We start from the raw sequence: 22686 nt of genomic DNA on the forward strand, positions 1-22686 counted from the left end.
TGGATTAGGACGGAACGCTGCCTCTGATTAGAGCGCACAGCCCAGGAGCGTAGCTGAGCACGACATGAGCCTCACAACAACATCGACGTACAATTCCACCAGGACTGGACTGGATTATCCACCCCGAACCTCACTGATAAACAGTCAGCGGTACTCAAATGTTTTGCTTAAGTCAAAAGTATCAATACTGTAATGTAGATGTAAAGTAAACATCTAGTAAAAGTCCTGAATTCTAAATGTACTTTAGTAAGAGTACAAAAGTATTGGCATCAAAATTCAAAATGTACTTAACCGATTTTGGGCGGGAACCCCTTTTGGTGTTAGCATCATGTGGCGCGCTACGAGCTTGTAGGTCTGCTATTTTTGAAAAACGACTGACATACACTGTAGATGGCATGGTAAGCATGGTTACTGAGAGACATACTGAGAAAATGTCACGACATAGTTATTAAACTGTACAAAACATAGTTATTAAACTGTACAAAACATAGTTATTAAACTGTACAAAACATAGTTATTAAACTGTACAAAACATAGTTATTAAACTGTACAAAACATAGTTATTAAACTGTACAAAACAAACTGTACAAAACAACGCTACCTGCTTCGTCTTACTTTACTACAGTAAAGTAGAGCAAAAACTGTACGGTACATCAGGATGCAGATCTAGTAGTGAGTGTGGAGATAAAGATGTTTTCTATATAGGCTAATATATTATAGGCTAATGTAACACTAATGTAAGATCCATGACAAAAACACATTGGTTGCCCACTTCTCTTTAGGGATGCTTTACTTTTAACTATAGAAAGACTATACAAACAGCATTATAGAGCGTCGCAGTCCCCCCTTTCATGACCACGCCAGGCCCAGGAAATAATTCCCCATGCATTTTCCCCATAGACATTTCAAAAAAGATTTATTTAAAGACCTTTTAAGCGTCGTACAAAGCCAACTCGAGTTGTGACAACAAACACAATATTTTGGACAAAACAAATAATTACAAAGAAGAAAAACAACAAAAAAGTGTAACATGCCGTTTTTTTCTTCTTTCTAATTATTTGTTCGGCCCAAAACATTGTGTTTATTGTCATGATTTGTCACGACTCCAGTTGGCTTTGTCCGCAGCGTAAACGTCTTTAAATAAATACTTTTTGAAAAGTCTATAAGGAAAATGAACGGGGAATCATTTCCTGGGCCCTGGTAGGGGGCGGGACTGCGACGCTCTATAGAGCACAGAAACAATATGCCTACAACAGCGCAGTGCATTACGACGGAAGTGTGGAAGTGTGAGAATGGGAATGACAATCAGAAAATGGTCCGGCATTGTGCTCATGTGGGTTGCTATAGGGTTAATTTTACTTGACGATTAATTTGTCACACAATAAATTGTGATTAATGATTGAATTAAATAGAAGAAAAATATATAAATAACTTAAATCATGACTGACATGTGAAAACTTTATACTTTCAAATTTATTTTAAAATAGTGAAATCTACAAGCTCACAAGCTATGATCATCCATCAATTATTGCACATAGCCATCAGGCGACTATGTAATAATTGTTACCTATACTTCTTACTGTAGCTGCATGCATAAAGAACAGTCTACAGATTGCAGTCTGCATGTCCTGGAATGTACGCACACACACACACACACACACACACACACACACGCACACGCACACGCACACTCACTGTTGCTAGCACTGCTGGGAAACACCTAAAGGTTGCGAAGCCCCCCTGTTGGGATGAAAGCACATGTTTACTGCTTCTAGTGCACATCGTGCTGTTTCGGAATGTGTATGAGTAAGCATTCTTTGCTTACTTATGTGTTTTACTGTGGGCGTGCATGCATGTGCAGATTGTGCACACGTGTGTAGCGCGTGTGTGTGCACACGTGTGTGTAGCGTGTGAGTGATTGTGTTCATGCACAGGACTCTGGTTTTGTGTGTACGTGTGTGTGTGTTAGTGCACACATACCGTATGCGTGCATGGACGTAAGCATCCTTCCATGTGTGTTTGTGGGCCTCTGTGAGTGTACATTTACGTGTTTGCCTTTTGTCTGTGTGCGTGCACGTGTGTGTGCGTGCATGGTGTGTGTGTGTGTGTGTGAGACTATTGCATTTTGATTTATCACCCTCACCCACCAGCTTGGATGGGGGGGTCAGTAGCGAAGGAAGGGGGCAGGAGACATTGAGGGATATGAAGAAAAATTATTAAAAGAATGAAACAATAAATGCGTGTCCTGGCAGTATGTTGTGAGGAGGAGATTGCTTTCAGTCATAGCGCCCACACCCCAAGATAAGGGCGAGCGAGCGTGGCGTCGATACGGTGTGAGTGATGGAGAGAGTGTCACTCAGCCAGGCTCACTGTGCAGCCAGGGAGGGACGGAGAGGCAAGACGCAGCACGGGACGTTAGAGTCATACTGTGTAACTTTAGTTTTTGAGTGGTGCCTATAACCGACTGGCCTTGTCTGTCCAGCTCAGTGGCCTTGTGGTTAGAGTGTCCGCCCTGAGACTGGGAGGTCGGGGTTCGATCCCCGGCCGGGTCATACCAAAGACTGTAAAAATGGGACCCAGTGCCTCCCTGCTTGACACTCAGCATCAAGGGTTGGATTGGGGGTAAGTCCCTGCGACATACTAAAGTCATGTCCAGGGGGTGTACTTGTACATCAAGCTGCCTCACGCTACAGAAACAGGAGATAGGCTCCTGCCCTATGGGCCCCATGGCTCGGCAAGGCTACTTACTACTACTTGTCTGTCTCTCTGTTTGGTGACACCTCTGTTACTGTATAGATCCATTACAGTGTCCGTATATAATGCTCTGCTTGGACTCAAACCAAACATCACACAAATCGGTACACATCTCCATAGCGTCTCTCTGATGAATTGAAAATGGTGGACCCTGTTGTAAACAAGTGTTTACAAGTGCATCATCATGGGTCGTCCACAAGCAACAGTGTTTGTATTGACTTGTGCTTTCGTTTTTAAATGTACCCATTCTATACATCAATTTCAATCAATCATTCATGTGGTCAAAATGGATCTGTCCGACTCGGTGGCACGCTATGAGCTTGTAGATCTGCTATTTTTCAATAGCTAAAGCATAACATAATGCTAACACCAAAAGGGGTTAACACAATCAGCCCCGGGATTCCTTCAAAATACTACTCGTACTCTTACTCTGAAACTCCCCCCTCCCCAGAAACAATGCAGAAACAATCCGGGAAAAAAACTGAGAAATATTTTGCTTTGCTTACCTTGCTCTCGTTTCCATTATATCGCTAAATAATCCAAAGCGTTCATATTTTGAACGAGACGCGGATGAGAAGTCAGAAATGAAGCGCTTAGTCCTGGGTCATGGCTCAGCGGTCCAGGCACCTTGGCTGGTAATCCAGTCTGGCAGTGTGCCGCGGGTTCGACTCCCGATCTCGACGGCCTTTACTGCATGTCTTCCCCCCCATCTCTCTCCCCATTTCCTGTCAGCCTACTGTCTGTCCCTCCATAAAAAATATAAAATAAAGGCGAAAGCCACAAAAAAAACATTTAAAAAAAAAAGAAATGAAGCGCTTAGTCTATGCATCAGATCAAAACCACGGAGAGCGCCCTGGATTAGGAGATACGAGGCGTTCTTTCTGCAGCGGTAAACAGGGAAGTAAACGAAGAGCGACGCGTACGGTGGCCTTGGAGTCCCACTCAAACATTAAAAAAAGGAAAAAAATCAGAATATTCTTCTCTCGTTTGATATCATTGAGGATGCGCTAGGAGGACGTGTACACACGTCATTGCAACCCGTCGGTTGGATTGCTTATGACGTCACGTGTGGACACGTCGTGTGGACGGAACCTGTTAATGTCCTTCCTTTGTGCATATCATTACAATTCTATGCCTATACAATCTCGCAAATATTGCCATCATCTCTGTTGCCCCTCCGTCTCTCTATTTGGGTTCTCTCTCTCTCTCTCTCTCTCTCTCTCTCTCTCTCTCTCACTCACGTTCATTTGTTTCTGTCATGGTATAATTACCGGTACTGACCAAACAATGAAAAGTAATAGGGCAGAGCCCGCGCAATTAGCATATCAAGTGCAGGGTCCTGTCGGACACACACACACCTAATTACCATGTCAACACGCTCATTTGGCATAATTGGCATAGGAGGACTGGCGTGCCCTCTTTCCTAGTCTTGTGTGTAGCCAGGCAACTATTCCACAATCTCTGGATGCTATATAGAGTCTGGAACTACACCTCCCGAAATCAGAGTAAGGAAGCTGCTATTTCCGTTCATGAAAATATATTTTAAATATAAAATATAAATATAATTTGTTTTAATTTCCTTTTCTTATAAGCAACAAGCTATGTATGCGTACTGTAGATGATTTCTGTTTATATTTGGATACATTTGCGCGGAAAGACGAAACGGAAGTGGGGAGGAGGCTCCACTCCCGCTTTATATTTTACTCATGATATAACTTCCGTTCATGACGACCTTTGCTGCATACACTCTCCCCTTCTCTCTCTCCCTCTTTCCTGTCTATCTTCACTTGATACTATCAATAAAGGCAGAAAAGCACATTTTTTACACCAATACTTTTGTCATTTTGAATTACGGACTTCTACTTGTAGCAGAGTATCATCTCTACATTGCAGTATTGATACTTTTTCCACCATGCTCCTTTCTAACATGTTGTTGTTCTTCTCCTCGTCCTCAGGTCTGATCACCACCACCTCCAGGAAACTGGACCGTGAACAACAGGCTGAACACGTCTTAGAGGTAAGAAGAACCAACCCTCTAATGACTGATTACCGTCAGATCGGTTATTTTTGGCAGGCAACACAGTAATATATAAGGAAGTATATATAAATCTGGCTTTATGGTTCCCCGCGTGCATGCTTCATCAATTAAATTGCCTTTAATTGAGATCTATGGCAATGGCGTGATAACTGTTAATGGGCGTGCCTAGCGATTCGGGGGCTGGAGCCAGGCTAGGAGAGGGCAGAAAGGTGATGACATTGGCATGGTACAGTACATGGTACAGAACATGGTACAGTACATGCTCTATGCTGGTACCGACCGTGGTGGATTTCTAAACGGTATTATGCCCTAGCAGCAGCGCCACCGCAACCCTAAATGTGCCAGCCCTTTAGATGAGAACAAGTCCCTTCTCCATCTGTCTCATTCCCCATCCATCTACCCTTGACTCTTCCACTCTCTCCTAGTTGTTCTCAGTGGAGGTGGTATTAAGTTGGTGATGTAGTGCAATCGAGCGCGTCTCTGAAGTATATGTGCCGACGGAATGCGGAGTGTGTGTGCGTGTGCGTGACGTGCGTGTCTGCTCATCTCCATTAGTCAATAATTGAAGCAACCTATCTCTATTTACCCTTCCTCTGATTGTGGGTAAATGCCTGCCACTCTCCGAGTGTTTGTGTGTGCCTTTTGAGTGTGGTGCACATGTGTATGCGTGCCGTGCACATGTGTGCGTGCACATGAGTGCATGAGCGCATGCCTGACTAATAACAAGTGAGTCAACTTTCTGCATGCGAAACTGTACCTTGTCTCTAATGCGGTTATTTTGCCAGGTAATTTTTCAGAATAAAGGCGCTAGAGTGCCAAGCAGATGGGCCGATTTTACTCTGAAAAGCCCCGCCTTCCGCTACCCCCCCCAAAACCGCCATAATCTTCCGTTCTTACCTCACGCTGGTACACCTAAAGTCTCTCTGGATGCGTTTATATTCCAAACGAGATGCTTCCGGAAGTCAGAAATGAAGACGGAACATTGCTCTTTTGGTCAAAACCATGGAGAGCGCCCTAGATTTAGAGTTATAAGCCATTCTAATCGGGCGGCAAACAAGGAAGTGAACGGAAGTGTGTGCATGTGCGAAACACAAGGAGTACACTGAAGGAAATATTTAATATCTATAAAAAAGACCTAAGGACACCTACCTATGCATGCCCAAGGCACCACGTGGTTTTGATTCCCAGGACGTGGATACACATCTTTAGCATAATTAGTGTTAAACACTAGACCCGGACCGAAAACAAAGTATTTTTCTCTTGGCTGTGTTTACCACCATTATGTTCACCATGATGCTGATAGATGGATTCTCTGTTCGCCCCCACTTCTTGTGCATGTTTCATCTAAATCAAATCAAGGGCAGTTAATATTGTCTGTACTCTCAAAAATACGGTTGTGTTTGTTTGCCGGGCCTAAAGTGGTTAATCAAATTATCGAAGCAGAGGCTGGAAAGAATGAGCTTTGAAGTGGGGTTTCGTCAGATGTTAAACTTGTGATAGATGTAAGTACAGACATATGCAGAATAATATATTAGGTAGAGTATACAGACCGATGGAAAGGCTATTTATATTCTGTTGCTTGTTGTTTTCTATTTAGGAAGATGCTGATTTATCTCTACACAGCATTTTCTCTTCATTGAATAACAAGGTAGTTTAGAGTTGGCACGTTGCCTTGATATACTCAGAAAGTTGGTTTACTAGCTAGAAGTAAGAAGAAACCCCAATTTAGGTACATACTGTACACATTCTTAGTGCTTTATTTGCCTGACGTTTTGGCAGCACATGAAAAAAACAAAGATCAAACACACGCACGCACGCACGCACGCACGCACGCACGCACGCACGCACGCACGCACGCAGAGGAACAGAAGAGAAACTGCTAGACTGAAGCCTTTTCATGGAGTGTACAGAAGCTGAAGGGTAAAGAGAAGAGGACTCTGATCATATGTCCACCAGAAAGGATCCAGTGATGCCACTGAAGAAAGGCTTTTGCTCCTCGCATACACTCCAAGTTCAAAAGCGCGTGTGCCTGTGTGCGTGCGTGCATGCGTGCGTGTGTGCGTGCGTGCGTGCGTGCGTTGCGTGCAAGCGTTGCGTGCGTGCATGCGTTGCGTGCATGCGTTGCGTGCATGCGTTGCGTGCGTGGTTGTGTTGCGTGCGTGCGTGCGTGCATGAGCGTGTGTGTACACACGCGTGCGTGTGTGTGCACACACGTGCGTGTGTGTGCTTGAGAAAGATGTGGAGGAGAGGATGAGTTGCACATCTCCGGAAGGACCATCCCATACCTCCCTCCCTCCCTCCCCCCTCTCGTTCTCTCTCTCTCTCTCTCTCTCTCTCTCTCTCTCTCTCTCTCTCTCTCTCTCTCTCTCTCTCTCTCTCTCTCTCTCTCTCTCTCTCTCTCTCTCTCCGGTTCTCTTCTCCTCAAACCGGTGTTGTTGTACAGTTGTCGGGGTGACTGTGGGGTGGGCCAATTTTCATTTGCCAGAGACACGGAGGGGAGGCGACTGACGGAGACAAAAGGAAGATAAAGGGGCACAGGACTGTCAAGTCATCACAGAAGTTGGCTCCCGTTTCTTGGGAAATGTGGCACTTTCCAGCAAACTTGCCTTTCACATCTTATTAGGTCTACTTTGTCACAAAGTTGCATTATTTTGTTTTCACTTTGCGAGATGGAGGAAGTCATCACATCAGCACAGCGGGTGATGCATTGTCGATCGTACACAGTGAAATCCTCAAATGGAAGCCTCATTTGTACAATCTTCAGACTTCAGCATTGATTTTACTGTGGGTAATAGTGCTCGCTGTCTCGTGAATACAGCAGAGCAGACCAACATCAACGCAGTTAACCCATTTTGACCTGAGATCAGATTCTAAAAACGTCTATGTCAGTCGTTCTTCGATTTTTCGAAAATAGCAGACCTATACAAGCTCGTAGCTCGCCACTTGGTGGCGCGCTATGTAGATCTGCTATTTTTCAATAGCTAAAGCATAACATAATGCTAAAACCAAAAGGAGTTCCCGCCCAAAATGGGTTAAACATGTGCTGTTTGGAACTGTACCTCTGGAATAAGTTTGGAGGCGGCAGTGGCTCAGGGGTAGGAGTGGCCGATAGAGCAGCCGGATGGCAACCGCCAGGTTACCAGCTCGATCCCGCCCGGGGCTCCCACCACAGTTTGTGAACTGAACCTCTCTGAACCCCTAATTGCTACCGATGTTGTTGCTCAAAGTAAACTTCAGCTAACCATGACATGATAAGCATTCTTATCATCTTCAGCTAAGAGCAGGTGTCCACAAAATATAAGAACGTCAGCGTTGATAAGTGTTAGAAAGTGTAATATTCTGGGACTCTAAATAACCACACTTGGAGAGCATTCAAACACAGGTCTTTACTTGGTGACTCTCAATTATGGAGTGAGAACAGTATCAAAAGTGTCACGGTAAATCTTACATATTTGTAACTCACAAGTTCAGATTTGCAACTCACGTGAGTGAACTCACAGGTTCACATTTGTGTTTTGTATCCACAAGTTCAGATTTGTGTTTTGTATCTGTATTTCGCATCTGTGTTTTGTATCCGTGTTTCGCATCTGTGTTTTGTATTTGTGTTTTGTATTTGTGTTTTGTATCTGTAATTTGCATCTGTGTTTTGTATCCGTGTTTCGCATCTGTGTTTTGTATTTGTGTTTTGTATTTGTGTTTTGTATCTGTAATTTGCATCTGTGTTTTGTATCCGTGTTTCGCATCTGTGTTTGAAACACAAATACAAAACACAGTTGTGAAACACAGATACAAAACACAGTTGTGAAACACAGATACAAAACACAGATGCAAATTACAGATACAAAACACAAATACAAAACACAAATACAAAACACAGATGCGAAACACGGATACAAAACACAAAACACAAATCTGAACTTGTGGATACAAAACACAAATGTGAACCTGTGAGTTCACTCACGTGAGTTGCAAATCTGAACTTGTGAGTTACAAATCTGTGAGACCTTTGAGACTGTGCTAAAACTCTGCTGCTCTACTATTGAGACTCTTCTGACATTGGGCGTTAACGAACGTCATCATTGGCTGAGGGAATCTGTCAATCATTCTGATTGACAGATTCCTCGGCCAATCAGATCGGTCCGCCTTCAGCCAATCCTATGGCTCTAATGCCCTGGGGGCACGCTGGTCCATAGCTCTAATGCCCTATGGTGGGGGGCACGCTGGTCCATAGCTCTAATGCCCGGGGGGCACGCTGGTCCATAGCTCTAATGCCCTATGGCGGGGGGCACGCTGGTCCATAGCTCTAATGCCCTATGGCGGGGGGCACGCTGATCCATAGCTCTAATGCCCAATGGCGGGGGGCACGCTGGTCCATAGCTCTAACACCCTATGGCGGGGGCACGCTGGTCCATAACTCTATTGCCCTATGGTGGGGGGCATGCTGGTCCATAGCTCTAATGCCCTATGGTGGGGGGCACGCTGGTCCATAGCTCTAATGCCCTATGGCGGGGGGCACGCTGATCCATAGCTCTAATGCCCTATGGCTGGTCCATTAGAGCTATGGACCAGCGTGCCCCCCGGGCGTTAGAGCTATGGACCAGCGTGCCCCCCGCCATAGGGCATTAGAGCTATGGACCAGCGTGCCCCCCAGGCGTTAGAGCTATGGGCCAGCGTGCCCCCCGCCATAGGGCATTAGAGCTATGGACCAGCGTGCCCCCGCCATAGGGCATTAGAGCTAAGGAACAGCGTGCCCCCGCCATTGGGCATTAGAGCTATGGACCAGCGTGCCCCCCGCCATAGGGCGTTAGGGCTATGGACCAGTGTGCCCCCCACCATAGGGCATTAGAGCTATGGACCAGTGTGCCCCCCGCCATAGGGCATTAGAGCTATGGACCAGCGTGCCCCCCAGGCGTTAGAGCTATGGACCAGCGTGCCCCCCGCCATATGGCGTTAGAGCTATGGACCAGCATGCCCCCGCCATAGGGCGTTAGAGCTATGGACCAGCGTGCCCCCAGCCATGGGGCATTAGAGCTAAGGAACAGCGTGCCCCCGCCATTGGGCGTTAGGGCTATGGACCAGCGTGCCCCCCACCATAGGGCATTAGAGCTATGGACCAGCGTGCCCCCAGCCATGGGGCATTAGAGCTAAGGAACAGCGTGCCCCCGCCATTGGGCGTTAGGGCTATGGACCAGCGTGCCCCCCACCATAGGGCATTAGAGCTATGGACCAGCGTGCCCCCCGCCATAGGGCATTAGAGCTATGGATCAGCGTGCCCCCCGCCATAGGGCATTAGAGCTATGGACCAGCGTGCCCCCCGGGCGTTAGAGCTATGGACCAGCGTGCCCCCCACCATAGGGCATTAGAGCTATGGACCAGCGTGCCCCCAGGGCGTTAGAGCCATAGGATTGGCTGAAGGCGGACCGATCTGATTGGCCGAGGAATCTGTCAATCAGAATGATTGACAGATTTGTTAACGCCCAATGTCAGAAGAGTCTCAAAAGTAGAGCAGAGTTTTAGCACAGTCTCAAAGGTCTCACAGATTTGTAACTCACAAGTTCAGATTTGCAACTCACGTGAGTGAACTCACAGGTTCACATTTGTGTTTTGTATCCACAAATTCAGATTTGTGTTTTGTGTTTTGTATCCGTGTTTCGCATCTGTGTTTTGTATTTGTGTTTTGTATTTGTGTTTTGTATTTGTGTTTTGTATCTGTAATTTGCATCTGTGTTTTGTATCTGTGTTTCACAACTGTGTTTTGTATTTGTGTTTCAAACACAGATGCGAAACACGGATACAAAACACAGATGCAAATTACAGATACAAAACACAAATACAAAACACAAATATAAAACACAGATGCGAAACACGGATACAAAACACAAAACACAAATCTGAACTTGTGGATACAAAACACAAATGTGAACCTGTGAGTTCACTCACGTGAGTTGCAAATCTGAACTTGTGAGTTACAAATATGTAAGATTTACCATGACACTTTTGATACTGTTCTCACTCCATACTCAATGCAGAACTTAACACACACAGCACACTCAGAGGCTACAAACAGGCTGCAGGGGATCTTGCTAATCAGCACAGGTGGAAATAATGTTCTCAATCAGTGGCATGCTCTTTCACCTAGAAGACACTTTATTACAGAAAGTGTCTCTAAGTAATCAGCACAGGTGGAAACAATGTTCTCAATCAGTGGCATGCTCTTTCACCTAGAAGACACTTTATTACAGAAAGTGTCTCTAAGTAAGCCTTGCTGAGCCACGAGGCCCCTGTTTCTGTAGGGGGCCCTGGACATGACGCAAGTATGCCGCACTTATCCCCAATCCAACCCAGTGTCTGTGGCCGAAAATATGTTGTAGTGTGTGCAGTGTTTAGGTTGGTCTGCGGCCGTCGGTCATTGCGGTGTCACTCCCATCACCGAGCCAGCTCTGTCTGATGTTTGCTCGCCATCGATAGCAGAGATGGAGGTAGGACTGATCTCTGCTTCGCTGTTTAGCCTTGCAATTGCAAGCCAGCGAAGGAGAGGGGGGCAGGGGCCCATTCGCAAATCACTCAACTCAATTCATAGAAGAACTGGTAAGGTGCGTAATACGTGCGTGCATGGATAGACAATATTGTTTATTAGATACTATCAGCAATTGCTATTCACAAAATGAACAGTGTTTAGAGCAGTTTAAATCATCGGGCCAGAGCTAATGAATGATCATTCCTTGCAAGCCATATGCATTATGCACCACAACACACTTCATCAGCTATTAATATGCTGTATATTTGAACTGCCAATATCATAAGTGCTTTCTCCTGCTGTCCTCTGATGCTGCGTTCACACGGGCAGATGCAAAGCTACAGTCTGCAATTCATTGTCAATGGTAGCCAGCAACATGAAGATGCAAAGATGTGATGAATCTGGAATTCATAATTCTTAGTAATGTGTGCTACTCTGCTCATCTTGACTTTCATTTGGAGGTGTCTGTAGGGTGTGTGTGACTGTCTTCCATTCCAGGCTCACACACCCAGTCCCATGTGGTGAGGGCCATGCCATTGCTATGTGCCTTCCTGTGGCTATTTGTGTGACAAAGGAGTTTGTTGACATGAAGGAACAGACTGATTGATCAAAGGACTTGTCACTAAAATGTCTGTTGACACCCTACACTCATGTAAACTGCTTAAAAGGTTGACCAAGATGGGACTCTTTGTCAGTCGGGCGCGAGCCTTGTGGATGCACGTCAGGCCATCTCTGGCTGGCGTGAGCTTTAACCTGTATGCATTGCTGCGCTGTGTACTTGTGAAATAAACAACATCATCTCGGATCTGCTTCTGCTGTCTGCCGTGTGTCACAACTTTTCTCCGGGGCTCTCATGGTTCAGATACATCAGATGGTGTCCGAAATCCGTTGTCATTGGACATTTTTTATGTGCCAGACAAACAGAACCGGCGGCTTTTTTATTCAGTCTAATTCGAGGTGGGGAGTTTTTGTGAGCGACGACGGGGACGCGTGATCCAGCGTTCAGTGCATCTACATGGGGATGGAGGCCTTCGCCGGCTACAGGCTGCCTCACGACCCTGCCCTGCGAGAGGATGGACAGGAGCGGTCGCATCGACAGCGGGGAGACGGTGAGCGGTGTGCGGCTGCGGTTGGCGGGGACCATCGTCTTTGCATCAGCGCGCTGGCGGTGGACGACGAGGTGATGGGACGCGGCGCAGCGCGGCGGCGGGGACCCCATGGTTCCCCGGGGGGGAGGCGACCACTCGACGCGTGGCGCGGCGGTGGTTTTCACTTTCCTTGGCCGGCTGACCAACACAAGCTGAGGGCCTTACGGTCGTCTACGAGGCGTCTGTGATGAAGTTACGCAATGGCCTTTTTCTTCCCAGCTCTGAGGAGACAGAGCTGGGAGGGGGGAGGGAGATGTGATGGAGTTTGCTTCGAGAACTTACAGCGAAAAACAGCGGTGAACAGACTCTCAACTTGATCCGTGGCCGGGCGAACATTTCAAGGTAACTAGGAGAGCAGCAACAGAAGATTTTTCTTTGTCCATATATCAGAGGCGAAGATGGACTTCCCTTCTCTCTGATTACAAATTGTGCGTCGTGTTTGTTTCAACATGAATTAATAGGCCTCGTGTTGATTGTATGTTTTTGTCGTATAATTAGATAAGTTGAGTCATGAGTAGCCTACTTATGCAACAATGAGGTGATTTCCTCGACGTGAAGAGAATATTAAGTTGAATATTGCTTAAACTCTGGCCTGTTAATGTATTTTTATCTTTTCTTATTACTGTCATTTATTATGTACTACCCTAGTAGAGCAGAGTTTTATTTAAAGCATTATAAACGTATATGTTATTGCACGTCCTAAATTTCCTGAAAGCGGCAACGTCTGTTAAATGTCAGTTATTATTTGTACTAATCATTTGACCATTATTCTTTGTTTAGGATTAGGTATTTGTCAGAATAATGATTTGAATTACAGACAGCTGAGTTATCGAGGTGTAAAGGGGATTTTTACTGTGGTTTTTAAGCTAAAATGTAGTTTTTTATATGTTGTTTCCGTGGGTGTGAATCACAAAGAGGTGGTCAGGTCTCGACGATGGTCCGTTCATGACCTAAGGGGTCATGAAGTGAATGTTGTAAGTGTTTATTTTTTTATGTTTTAGCCTAAGATTAAAGTAACACAGGGAGAGTCCTAAAAGCACATCGAAGATGAAATGTAATGTAATGTAATCATTTATGACAAGCTGTAATCTTAAATGTCTGTAAACCATTTTGGGGAAAGTCCTACTGTAATGCTGCTGTTTCTGATGTCTTGAATGTACCGTCCAGCTGAGGATCAAGGGGGGTGGTAAGAATTATGATTCCATATTTTAGTATGACAGTCTTTTGGACGGTCATAAGGGGGGTTATGATGAATCTGGAATTCATAATTCTTAGTAATGTGTGCTACTCTGCTCATCTTGACTTTCATTTGGAGGTGTCTGTAGGGTGTGTGTGACTGTCTTCCATTCCAGGCTCACACACCCAGTCCCATGTGGTGAGGGCCATGCCATTGCTATGTGCCTTCCTGTGGCTATTTGTGTGACAAAGGAGTTTGTTGACATGAAGGAACAGACTGATTGATCAAAGGACTTGTCACTAAAATGTCTGTTGACACCCTACACTCATGTAAACTGCTTAAAAGGTTGACCAAGATGGGACTCTTTGTCAGTCGGGCGCGAGCCTTGTGGATGCACGTCAGGCCATCTCTGGCTGGCGTGAGCTTTAACCTGTATGCATTGCTGCGCTGTGTACTTGTGAAATAAACAACATCATCTCGGATCTGCTTCTGCTGTCTGCCGTGTGTCACAACTTTTCTCCGGGGCTCTCATGGTTCAGATACATCAGATGCATTCAACGTTTGTAGCTGCTGCAAAAGCTACAACAGCTACAAATACACTGTGTAGCTTTGCATCTTTGTATCTTTTGCATCTGCCCATGTGAACGCAGCGTAAGGATAAGTCCTTTACAAGGTCGGTAAAAATCCAACAGAGGCAAACAAATATAAATATGATAGGTTGCACCGTATTTTAGCTTCCCGTCGCTAGGCAACGCTTGCTCCCATGGTGTGACGTCATCGAAATCCAAAAACTCTGTGCATACCTCGGAATTGAGGATGATATGGGGTGAAGGTCGATGTTAGGAGCTCAATAAACGTATCGACACCCATGTTAGCATATGAGTGCTTCTGATGCTGGAGAAGGTGATCGGTGATGGCTCTGAAAACAGCCGATTACTACTTCCAGTTCACGGGGTCTTCTTTGATGCCTTTTTCGTGCATTCTGTTGGCACTGCCACCACAGCACCGGTGTCGATGGTGGCATGGAATCGGTTAAAATGACTTCATGCGTCAGAGCGCTAGGCTCATGCCCAAATGGTGAGTAGCCTACATGAACAGAACTGACAGGCCCCATTCAGCTAAATGTCTGGGGACCGTCCATGTGGACATGTACTGTAGCAGACAAAGAAGAACCCTGAATGGACTGTCTTACCTCGGAGATTCACAGCCGTGTCTGTGCGACTTGTTCATTGGGAGATTTCGGCTTGACTATACGGAAGATGAATGTCAGCAGCAGACGGTGCTACAAGCTACGATACGATACACGTGTTCATTTTGTCCAAAAACAAACAGCAACACAGCTTGCAGCAAACAGAAAGCCTAAAGTGAAAACACACATATATAAGGACTGTGTAGGACGGTGAGAGATTAAAGAAATCTGTAGGTAAGCTCCAGACATAGTTTGTTTAGAGAGAGAGAGAGAGAGAGAGAGAGAGAGTGTGTGTGAGTGTGTGTGTGTGTGAGATCTGCGTGATATCAGCACCAGGAAGCGATCAGGAGAGCCACACCCAGCCTCGGAAACCCAGACGTTTTTATTTCCAGGGAGAAAGTGCATAGAGTAGCGCAAACATCACTCACTCTCTGCTGATTTCTAATCGTCTGCACCTTTGTTAAATTGACACACACACGCACACATATACACACACACACTCCTCTCTCTCTCTCTGTCGCTCTAATTAATTAGTCTCATGTCTAGCAGCTGCGAATAGTTTCTGCCGGCGGATCCCCCCTCCCCACTTCAGTGGTGCATGTGTTCCATGCCCGCCATGCAGGCACGCACACACGCACGCGCGCGCACATGTGTGCACGGACGCACCCACGCGCACCTCTCTGAAGTGGGGGGGAGGGGGGTTCTAAAACAGGTGCCTGTCTGGGTGGGTGTGGTGTACTCTCTCCTGATGGCTTCCTGGTGCTGATATCACGCAGATCTGTGGCACTGGATCGATTGGATCTGTGGCACTGGATCGATCGGGAAATTGAGATCCAAATCGATTGGGAGTTTCTGCAGCTGTCAGCAGAAAGAACATCTTCTGATTGTTCTCTTCTCTCATCTCCAACCTTTAACACATTGTTTCAGTCTGTGTCCAGGGGATTTTCACTGAGGTGCAAAAAAATTACCCCGGGCCTTAACCGGACGTTAGCTCACAGATAACGGGATACGCAGTCCTGTCGCGGGAGGATCGCGGACCACCCGATGGCCAGGCATGACGTTTGGAACCGCGACCAGCGCCGCCGCCGTAGATAAACCTTGTTTTGATTAGAATCGGAATCTATAGGATTAGAATCTTAAAATCGTGAATCTTGAAATGAAAATGTTTGAGATAACCACTGGCTTTGCCAGTGAATAGTATAGACGTGAAGAAGTCCACATACCACCAGCTCTGACAGTATGGTGAACCGGTTCTGGTTCCTCAATGTGGCACCCGGGTTCCTCTCGTTCCGGATCCCAACCTCAGCTCCGAGTTGTTTTCTCTGCACCACCATGTCAAGCAGGCCGCTTCTCTCTTCTAGACAGACACATCATTTATAGGGTCCTACTTGTAGCCTCGCCCTCACGTAGCCAGCCTTCATATTGCCTCAGGCAGATTAACCCATTTTGACCTGAGATCAGATTCTAAAAATGTCTTCTACATCCTGACAGTTTTCTGAAAAAGCTATGTTTCTATGTCAGTCGTTCTTCGATTTTTCAAAAATAGCAGACCTACAAGCTCGTAGCGCGCCACTCGGTGGCGCGCTATGAGCTTGTAGATCTGCTATTTTTCAATAGCTAAAGCATAGCATAATGCTAACACCAAAAGGGGTTAAGTCTGGCCCCTCTCAATTGTGGGAGGACTTCACGGCCGAAGTGGTGACGAGCCAACCAGACTCGTCTGGAACCATGGCTATAACCAACCAGGGCCCAGTATGCAAATATGGGGCGGGACATTGCGGAAAAAACAAATCTACCGCTGAGACGGACGAGACTAATATCCACGCAGTGCTATTAGTATCGTTATGTGAGTCTACTAGGGTACAACCCTCATCCGCAAGTGTTCTCAGTTTGTCGGCGGGGTCATCGGGTGCATCCACTGTTGTTCAGCGTTGGCGTAATTGCCGTAATTAATTACAATACAGTCTGTATTGTGGCATTGTCAGGACTGACAGTATTCTTAACCCATTTTGGGCGGGAACCCCTTTTGGTGTTAGCATTATGTTATGCTTTAGCTATTGAACAATAGCAGATCTACAAGATCTACGACTGACAGAAACATAGCTTTCAGGATTTAGAAGACATTTTTAGAATCTGATCTCCGGTCAAAATGGGTTAATTGAACACAACTATAAGTGCGGCGTGAGGGAAATTAATTGTTGCATTGTATCAAAATCTTAGACAGGGTGCAAAATGCCCTGTCAACTTGTAAAATAAATATAAATGTAATGTTGTACAAAACAAAAGGCTCATTGGCTATAGCTCCGCCTCAAGCCTCCCCCTCTTCTGTTTGCAACGCGTCAGGCTCTTTTATCACTGAAGAGGTGTAGTTATAGCTTAAATTAATTAGCTGTCAAGATTCCGGAAATAAGATTTTAAAAAAAGGGAACGCTATCTGACAATATGTTCCATTTATCAGGGAATGACGGTGGAGAGTGGCATACGACAGTAATTAGTTTAGCCAGCTGTTTAGCAGGGTGCATTTATTCTGTCTTGCACTGCTGCACATGTGCATCTATATCAATGTATAATGTACATTTGCGTGTGCGTGTGCGTGTGCGTGTGCGTGTGTGTGTGTGTGTGCGTGTGTGTGTGCGTGCGTGCGTGCGTGCGTGCGTGCGCTTGCGTGCGCGCGCGCCTTCACCATGTCTATCCATATCTGTGTGCACGTGTTCATTATTTTTTAGAAAGGATGTGTGTCTCTATCGCTGTATAGATACAATATACAGTGATATATGTATGTACTGTACATAACAATATGTAGTCTATATTGTATGAATGAGGTGTCTTGAGGAGATGGTTGTGTGGGGCAGTGGTTGTCTACCTTTTTGGAGCTCCGGATCACTAGCATATTTTGAACACTCCTCACATTGATGAAGATGACAGACGTTTTCGACTCTCGTCTTTCATCAGTCCTTCAGACTACCTGTAATTATCCCATTTTGACCTGAGATCAGATTCTAAAAATGTCTTCTACATCCTGACAGTTTTCTGAAAAAGCTATGTCGTTCTTCGATTTTTCAAAAATAGCAGACCTACAAGTTCATAGCGCGCCACTCGGTGGCGCGCTATGAGCTTGTAGATCTGCTATTTTTCAATAGCTAAAGCATAACATAATGCTAACACCAAAAGGGGTTCCCGCCCAAAATGGGTTATCCGACACACCAACGGTCCGACATGCGGAAATCACCCGTTGCTCCCGACATGCGTTGGTCCTACATGTGTTGCGTCGTGCTTGCGGTTAGGGTTATAGGTTATATTTGGGTTTGGGGTAGGTTGTCGGTGACTGTCGGAAGTTCCTAAAGGCCTGTACCGTAATTATATGCTATGGACCACTGTTTTAGTTAATGTTTATAAGCATAAACCAGGCTTAACCCATGAAGACCTGGAATGCAATCTGTTTCACCTTAGCTTTTAGCCACTTTAACCATTACTTTATACTTTAGCTGTTGAAAAATTGCAGATCTGCAAGCTCATAGTGTGACACCAACAACATATTTTCAGATGGGGTTCCCGCGGCCAAATACATGATAATTCTGGGGGTCCGTGACGTGAAAAAGGTTGAGCACAACTGACAGAAACATAGGTTTTTCAGAAAACTGTTAGCATTTAGAAGACATTTTGTAGAATATGGTCTCAGATCTTAATAGGTTATCTCTGATGTCTTTCTACCCTGCTCCACTCCCCCCCCCCCCCCCCCCCTCTGCCACTGCCCCCTCCAGGTGACGGTGACGGACGGCGGCCCGAGCCCCAAGCAGAGCACCGTGTGGGTCATGGTCCAGGTGCTGGACGAGAACGACAACAAGCCCGTGTTCCCCGAGAAGGTCTACCAGACCAAGCTGCCCGAGAGGGACCGCCGCAAGAAGGGCGAGGCCATCTACCGCGTGTTCGCCTACGACCGCGACGAGGGCCCCAACGGCGACCTCTCCTACAGCATCGTGGACGGCAACGAGGACGGCAAGTTCTCCATCGACCCCAAGACCGCCGTGGTGTCGTCGCGCAAGGCCTTCACCGCCGGGAGCTACGATATCCTCACCGTGAGTCAAATGAAGTCGACCTTTATTCATATAGCACATTTCACATAACCTGACTCCGCCAGATGGGGCAGCAGAGAGTACATCAAGGCATACACAGTGCTGCCTTGATCCCGCCTCTAGCTGCCGCTGATTGGCCAGGCCGTTTGGTGGCCGGAGCATCAAGTCTGCCTGAGAGTTCCCAGGAGGGGGGAACCCAGTGTACTCTCTGCTGCCCCATCTGGCGGAGTCAGGTTACATTTCACAGTCGCACGACCGAAATGGACCAAAAGTGCTTCACAGGAGAAAATAAAACAAGGCAAATTACATCAAGCATTTACATTACAAAAAACAACGCACAGACGTCATAGACAACAAGAATGCGTAACCGTTAACATCAGATAACATTAAAAGCCAGAGAGAAAAAGGTGAGTTTTAAGAAGGGACTTAAAAATCTCAATGAATTGGGCAAAAGCACGGTCACCTCTTGTTCTGAGGGTTCGGGATGTTGGCACAGTCCGCAGCGACTGGTCACCTCTTGTTCTGAGAGTTCAGGATGTTGGCACAGTCAGCAGTGACTGGTCACCTCTTGTTCTGAGAGTTCGCGATGTTGGCACAGTCCGCAGCGACTGGTCACCTCTTGTTCTGAGGGTTCGCGATGTTGGCACAGTCAGCAGCGACTGGTCACCTCTTGTTCTGAAGGGTTCAGGATGTTGGCACAGTCAGCAGTGACTGGTCACCTCTTGTTCTGAGGGTTCAGGATGTTGGCACCGTCAGCAGTGACTGGTCACCTCTTGTTCTGAGGGTTCAGGAGGTTGGCACAGTCAGCAGTGACTGGTCACCTCTTGTTCTGAGGGTTCAGGATGTTGACACAGTCAGCAGTGACTGGTCACCTCTTGTTCTGAGGGTTCAGGATGTTGGCACAGTCAGCAGTGACTGGTCACCTCTTGTTCTGAGGGTTCAGGATGTTGGCACAGTCAGCAGTGACTGGTCACCTCTTGTTCTGAGGGGTCAGGATGTTGGCACAGTCAGCAGCGACTGGTCACCTCTTGTTCTGAGGGTTCAGGATGTTGGCACAGTCAGCAGAGACTGGTCACCTCTTGTTCTGAGGGTTCGGGGTGTTGGCACAGTCAGCAGTGACTGGTCACCTCTTGTTCTGAGGGTTGGGGATGTTTGCACCGTCAGCAGTGACTGGTCACCTCTTGTTCTGAGGGTTGAGGATGTTGGCACAGTCAGCAGCGACTGGTCACCTCTTGTTCTGAGAGTTCAGGATGTTGGCATAGTCAGCAGCGACTGGTCACCTCTTGTTCTGAGAGTTCAGGATGTTGGAACAGTCAGCAGCGACTGGTCACCTCTTGTTCTGAGAGTTCAGGAGGTTGGCACAGTCAGCAGCGACTGGTCACCTCTTGTTCTGAGAGTTCAGGATGTTGGCACAGTCAGCAGTGACTGGTCACCTCTTGTTCTGAGAGTTCAGGATGTCGGCACAGTCAGCAGTGACTGGTCACCTCTTGTTCTGAGGGTTCAGGATGTTGGCACAGTCAGCAGTGACTGGTCACCTCTTGTTCTGAGGGTTCGGGATGTTGGCACAGTCAGCAGCGACTGGTCACCTCTTGTTCTGAGGGTTCAGGATGTTGGCACAGTCAGCAGTGACTGGTCAGCAGACCTCAGAGCTCTGGGTGTGTTTGTAAGTTCAGCCCAGGTATTTTGGTACTGGTGAGAAGTCGGTTTACATTCTCCTCATGCTTCTTTCCCCTCTTTTTGTTTTCTAAGTTAGAACACGCTCATGTCTTTGTTTTTTTTACTACATTTATGAAGGCCTTAGTGGGTTGTTTGTTCCAAAACAAGATATCCACCCTTTGAATACAAATTGGCATCCGCTGTTTTGGTAAGCCGTCGTTGCTTACAAATGCCTGAGATGGTCTACCCATCTCTCCAGCCAGGGGGAGAGATGGCACCCCATGTCTTCCCGGCACCCCATAGCTCCTATTTTGAAGGAATCCCAGGGCTGATTGTGTTAACATAATAGACATATAGGGCTTTATGTTATTCCCCTGAGACAGGTGCTAGTAGCTACCTTCCATCTATGTTGGGTCTGTTAAACCCGTTCTGTTGTTACTTTCATGTCCGTGTGCCTTTCTCAGTCTCCTTTTGAATACCTTTCCTTTGTCTGTGACCTTTGTGTTATCTCTCTGGAGAGAGAGAGACGAGTTCAGAATGCAACTCAGAACAGAGTAGACTTCACATTTCATAATCTCTTTGTATTCTGCTTTTATCATGTTTTGGTATCAACTTTGTGATTGAACACAATCGACAATCCATTGCAAATGTCCAAAGGGCACGGTATGTGTTTGTAGTTTTTTCCGTCTATATGTTGTTTTGGTGCACTCTGCTTTCATTGTTTTCTCTCATCTGCAGGTCTGCAATCATAACTGCAGACTCACTCAATCTTCTGCCGTAGTCTGAAAAGTGAAACCTCACCTCTTCAGACTCCATCTTAGCCCGTAGCACTTGCCGAAGCACTTTCACTAGCCTCAACGACCTTACAGGCGTATGTAAAGGCTAAACTTATGCAAATTAGATAGCATATAGAGGGTATGCGTGTGACATCATCATCAAACCCAGAAGTTGTGCAGGAACGCCTACTGAGTGGCACCAAACTACTTTCTGGCCTTTACAGCCCATACATCCAAACAGAATCTGATTGCATTAAACAACATTAAACAATGTTAAACTCACTTTGCCTGTTGCTTTGCCACTCGATTTGCCATTCACTTTAAGCATGTGCATACCCTCTATTATGTAGACATAGCACTCGATCTATAGTGTATACTCGTAGTTTCATTGTACGGTTATTCCACTGTTAGACGGATGTTAGCCTCGTAGCTTGCTTATGGTCCTTGATGAGGACCATAAGCAATGTTTATGTATTTGATGTATTACAGTACCATGTGTTGCTTACTGTAAATCGCTCTGGATTATTAGCGTCTGCTAAATGCCTAAAGTAGTAATTGTCATGTCAGTAAGGGCGAAATCCATTTGACCCGCCCGCCCGGTCGGTTTGTAGTCCGACCGGGCGGTCGGTAAGTCCGACGGTCGGTCGGTAGTCCGACCGGGCAGTCGGTAAGTCCGACGGTCGGTCGGCAAGTCCGACGGGCGGTCGGTAAGTCCGACGGTCGGTCAGTAAGTCCGACGGTCGGTCGGTAAGTCCGACGGTCGGTCAGTAAGTCCGACCGGGCGGTCGGGTGAAATGGATTTCACCCTCCCTCTGTCATGTAGCTCTGCTTTCGCTCTCTCTATAATCTAACCCCTCCTTGACGTTTTATCCCCCGTCATACGTTTGGTCCAGGTCAAGGCCACAGACAACGGCCGCCCTCAGAAGTCGGCCACTGCGCGCCTGCACATCGAGTGGATCCGCCGGCCGCCTCCCTCGTCGCTCCCCCTGCTGTTCGACGAGCCTTACTACAACTTCACCATCATGGAGAACGACAAGGTGGCGGAGATCGTGGGCGTGGTGTCCATGCAGCAGAGCTCGTACCCTTTATGGTTTGACATCACAGGTAAGCCACGACCCCAACCCCCCCTTAGACCAGGAACATCATTGTTTTGATTGGCTTGGAATATAAAGTAGGACGTGTGCCTAAGCTTTGGTGCATGGCGTTTTTTGGGGCTGACGTCAGTATTGTCGGCGTGTGTATGTGTGTGCGCAACCGGAAGCAGTTCAGGTGCTGTGCATTCGCTGCATGATCCGTACAGGTGTGCCCACCGCCCTCTCTCTCTCTCTCTCTCTCTCTTGTCCATCCCATGGTCACCA

At 46.7% G+C, this 22686-nt stretch overlaps 1 protein-coding gene across 1 annotated transcript in view; it reads left to right on the top strand.

Annotated features, from left to right (window-relative positions):
• Positions 1–4681: 4681 nt before the first annotated feature.
• Positions 4682–22686, top strand: part of LOC306932174 (protocadherin Fat 3-like) — a gene marked incomplete at its 5' end in the record, with an annotated part of 118947 nt that continues 100942 nt past the window's right edge. The window contains 3 exons of the mRNA XM_079513872.1: positions 4682–4771; positions 18585–18899; positions 22222–22432. Coding sequence (XP_079369998.1) covers positions 4682–4771; positions 18585–18899; positions 22222–22432 — 616 coding nt within the window. The remainder of the gene's footprint in view (positions 4772–18584; positions 18900–22221; positions 22433–22686) is intronic.

Source organism: Electrona antarctica, assembly GCF_951216825.1.
Source record: "Electrona antarctica genome assembly, chromosome: 11".
NCBI classification, from domain to species: Eukaryota; Metazoa; Chordata; class Actinopteri; order Myctophiformes; family Myctophidae; genus Electrona; species Electrona antarctica.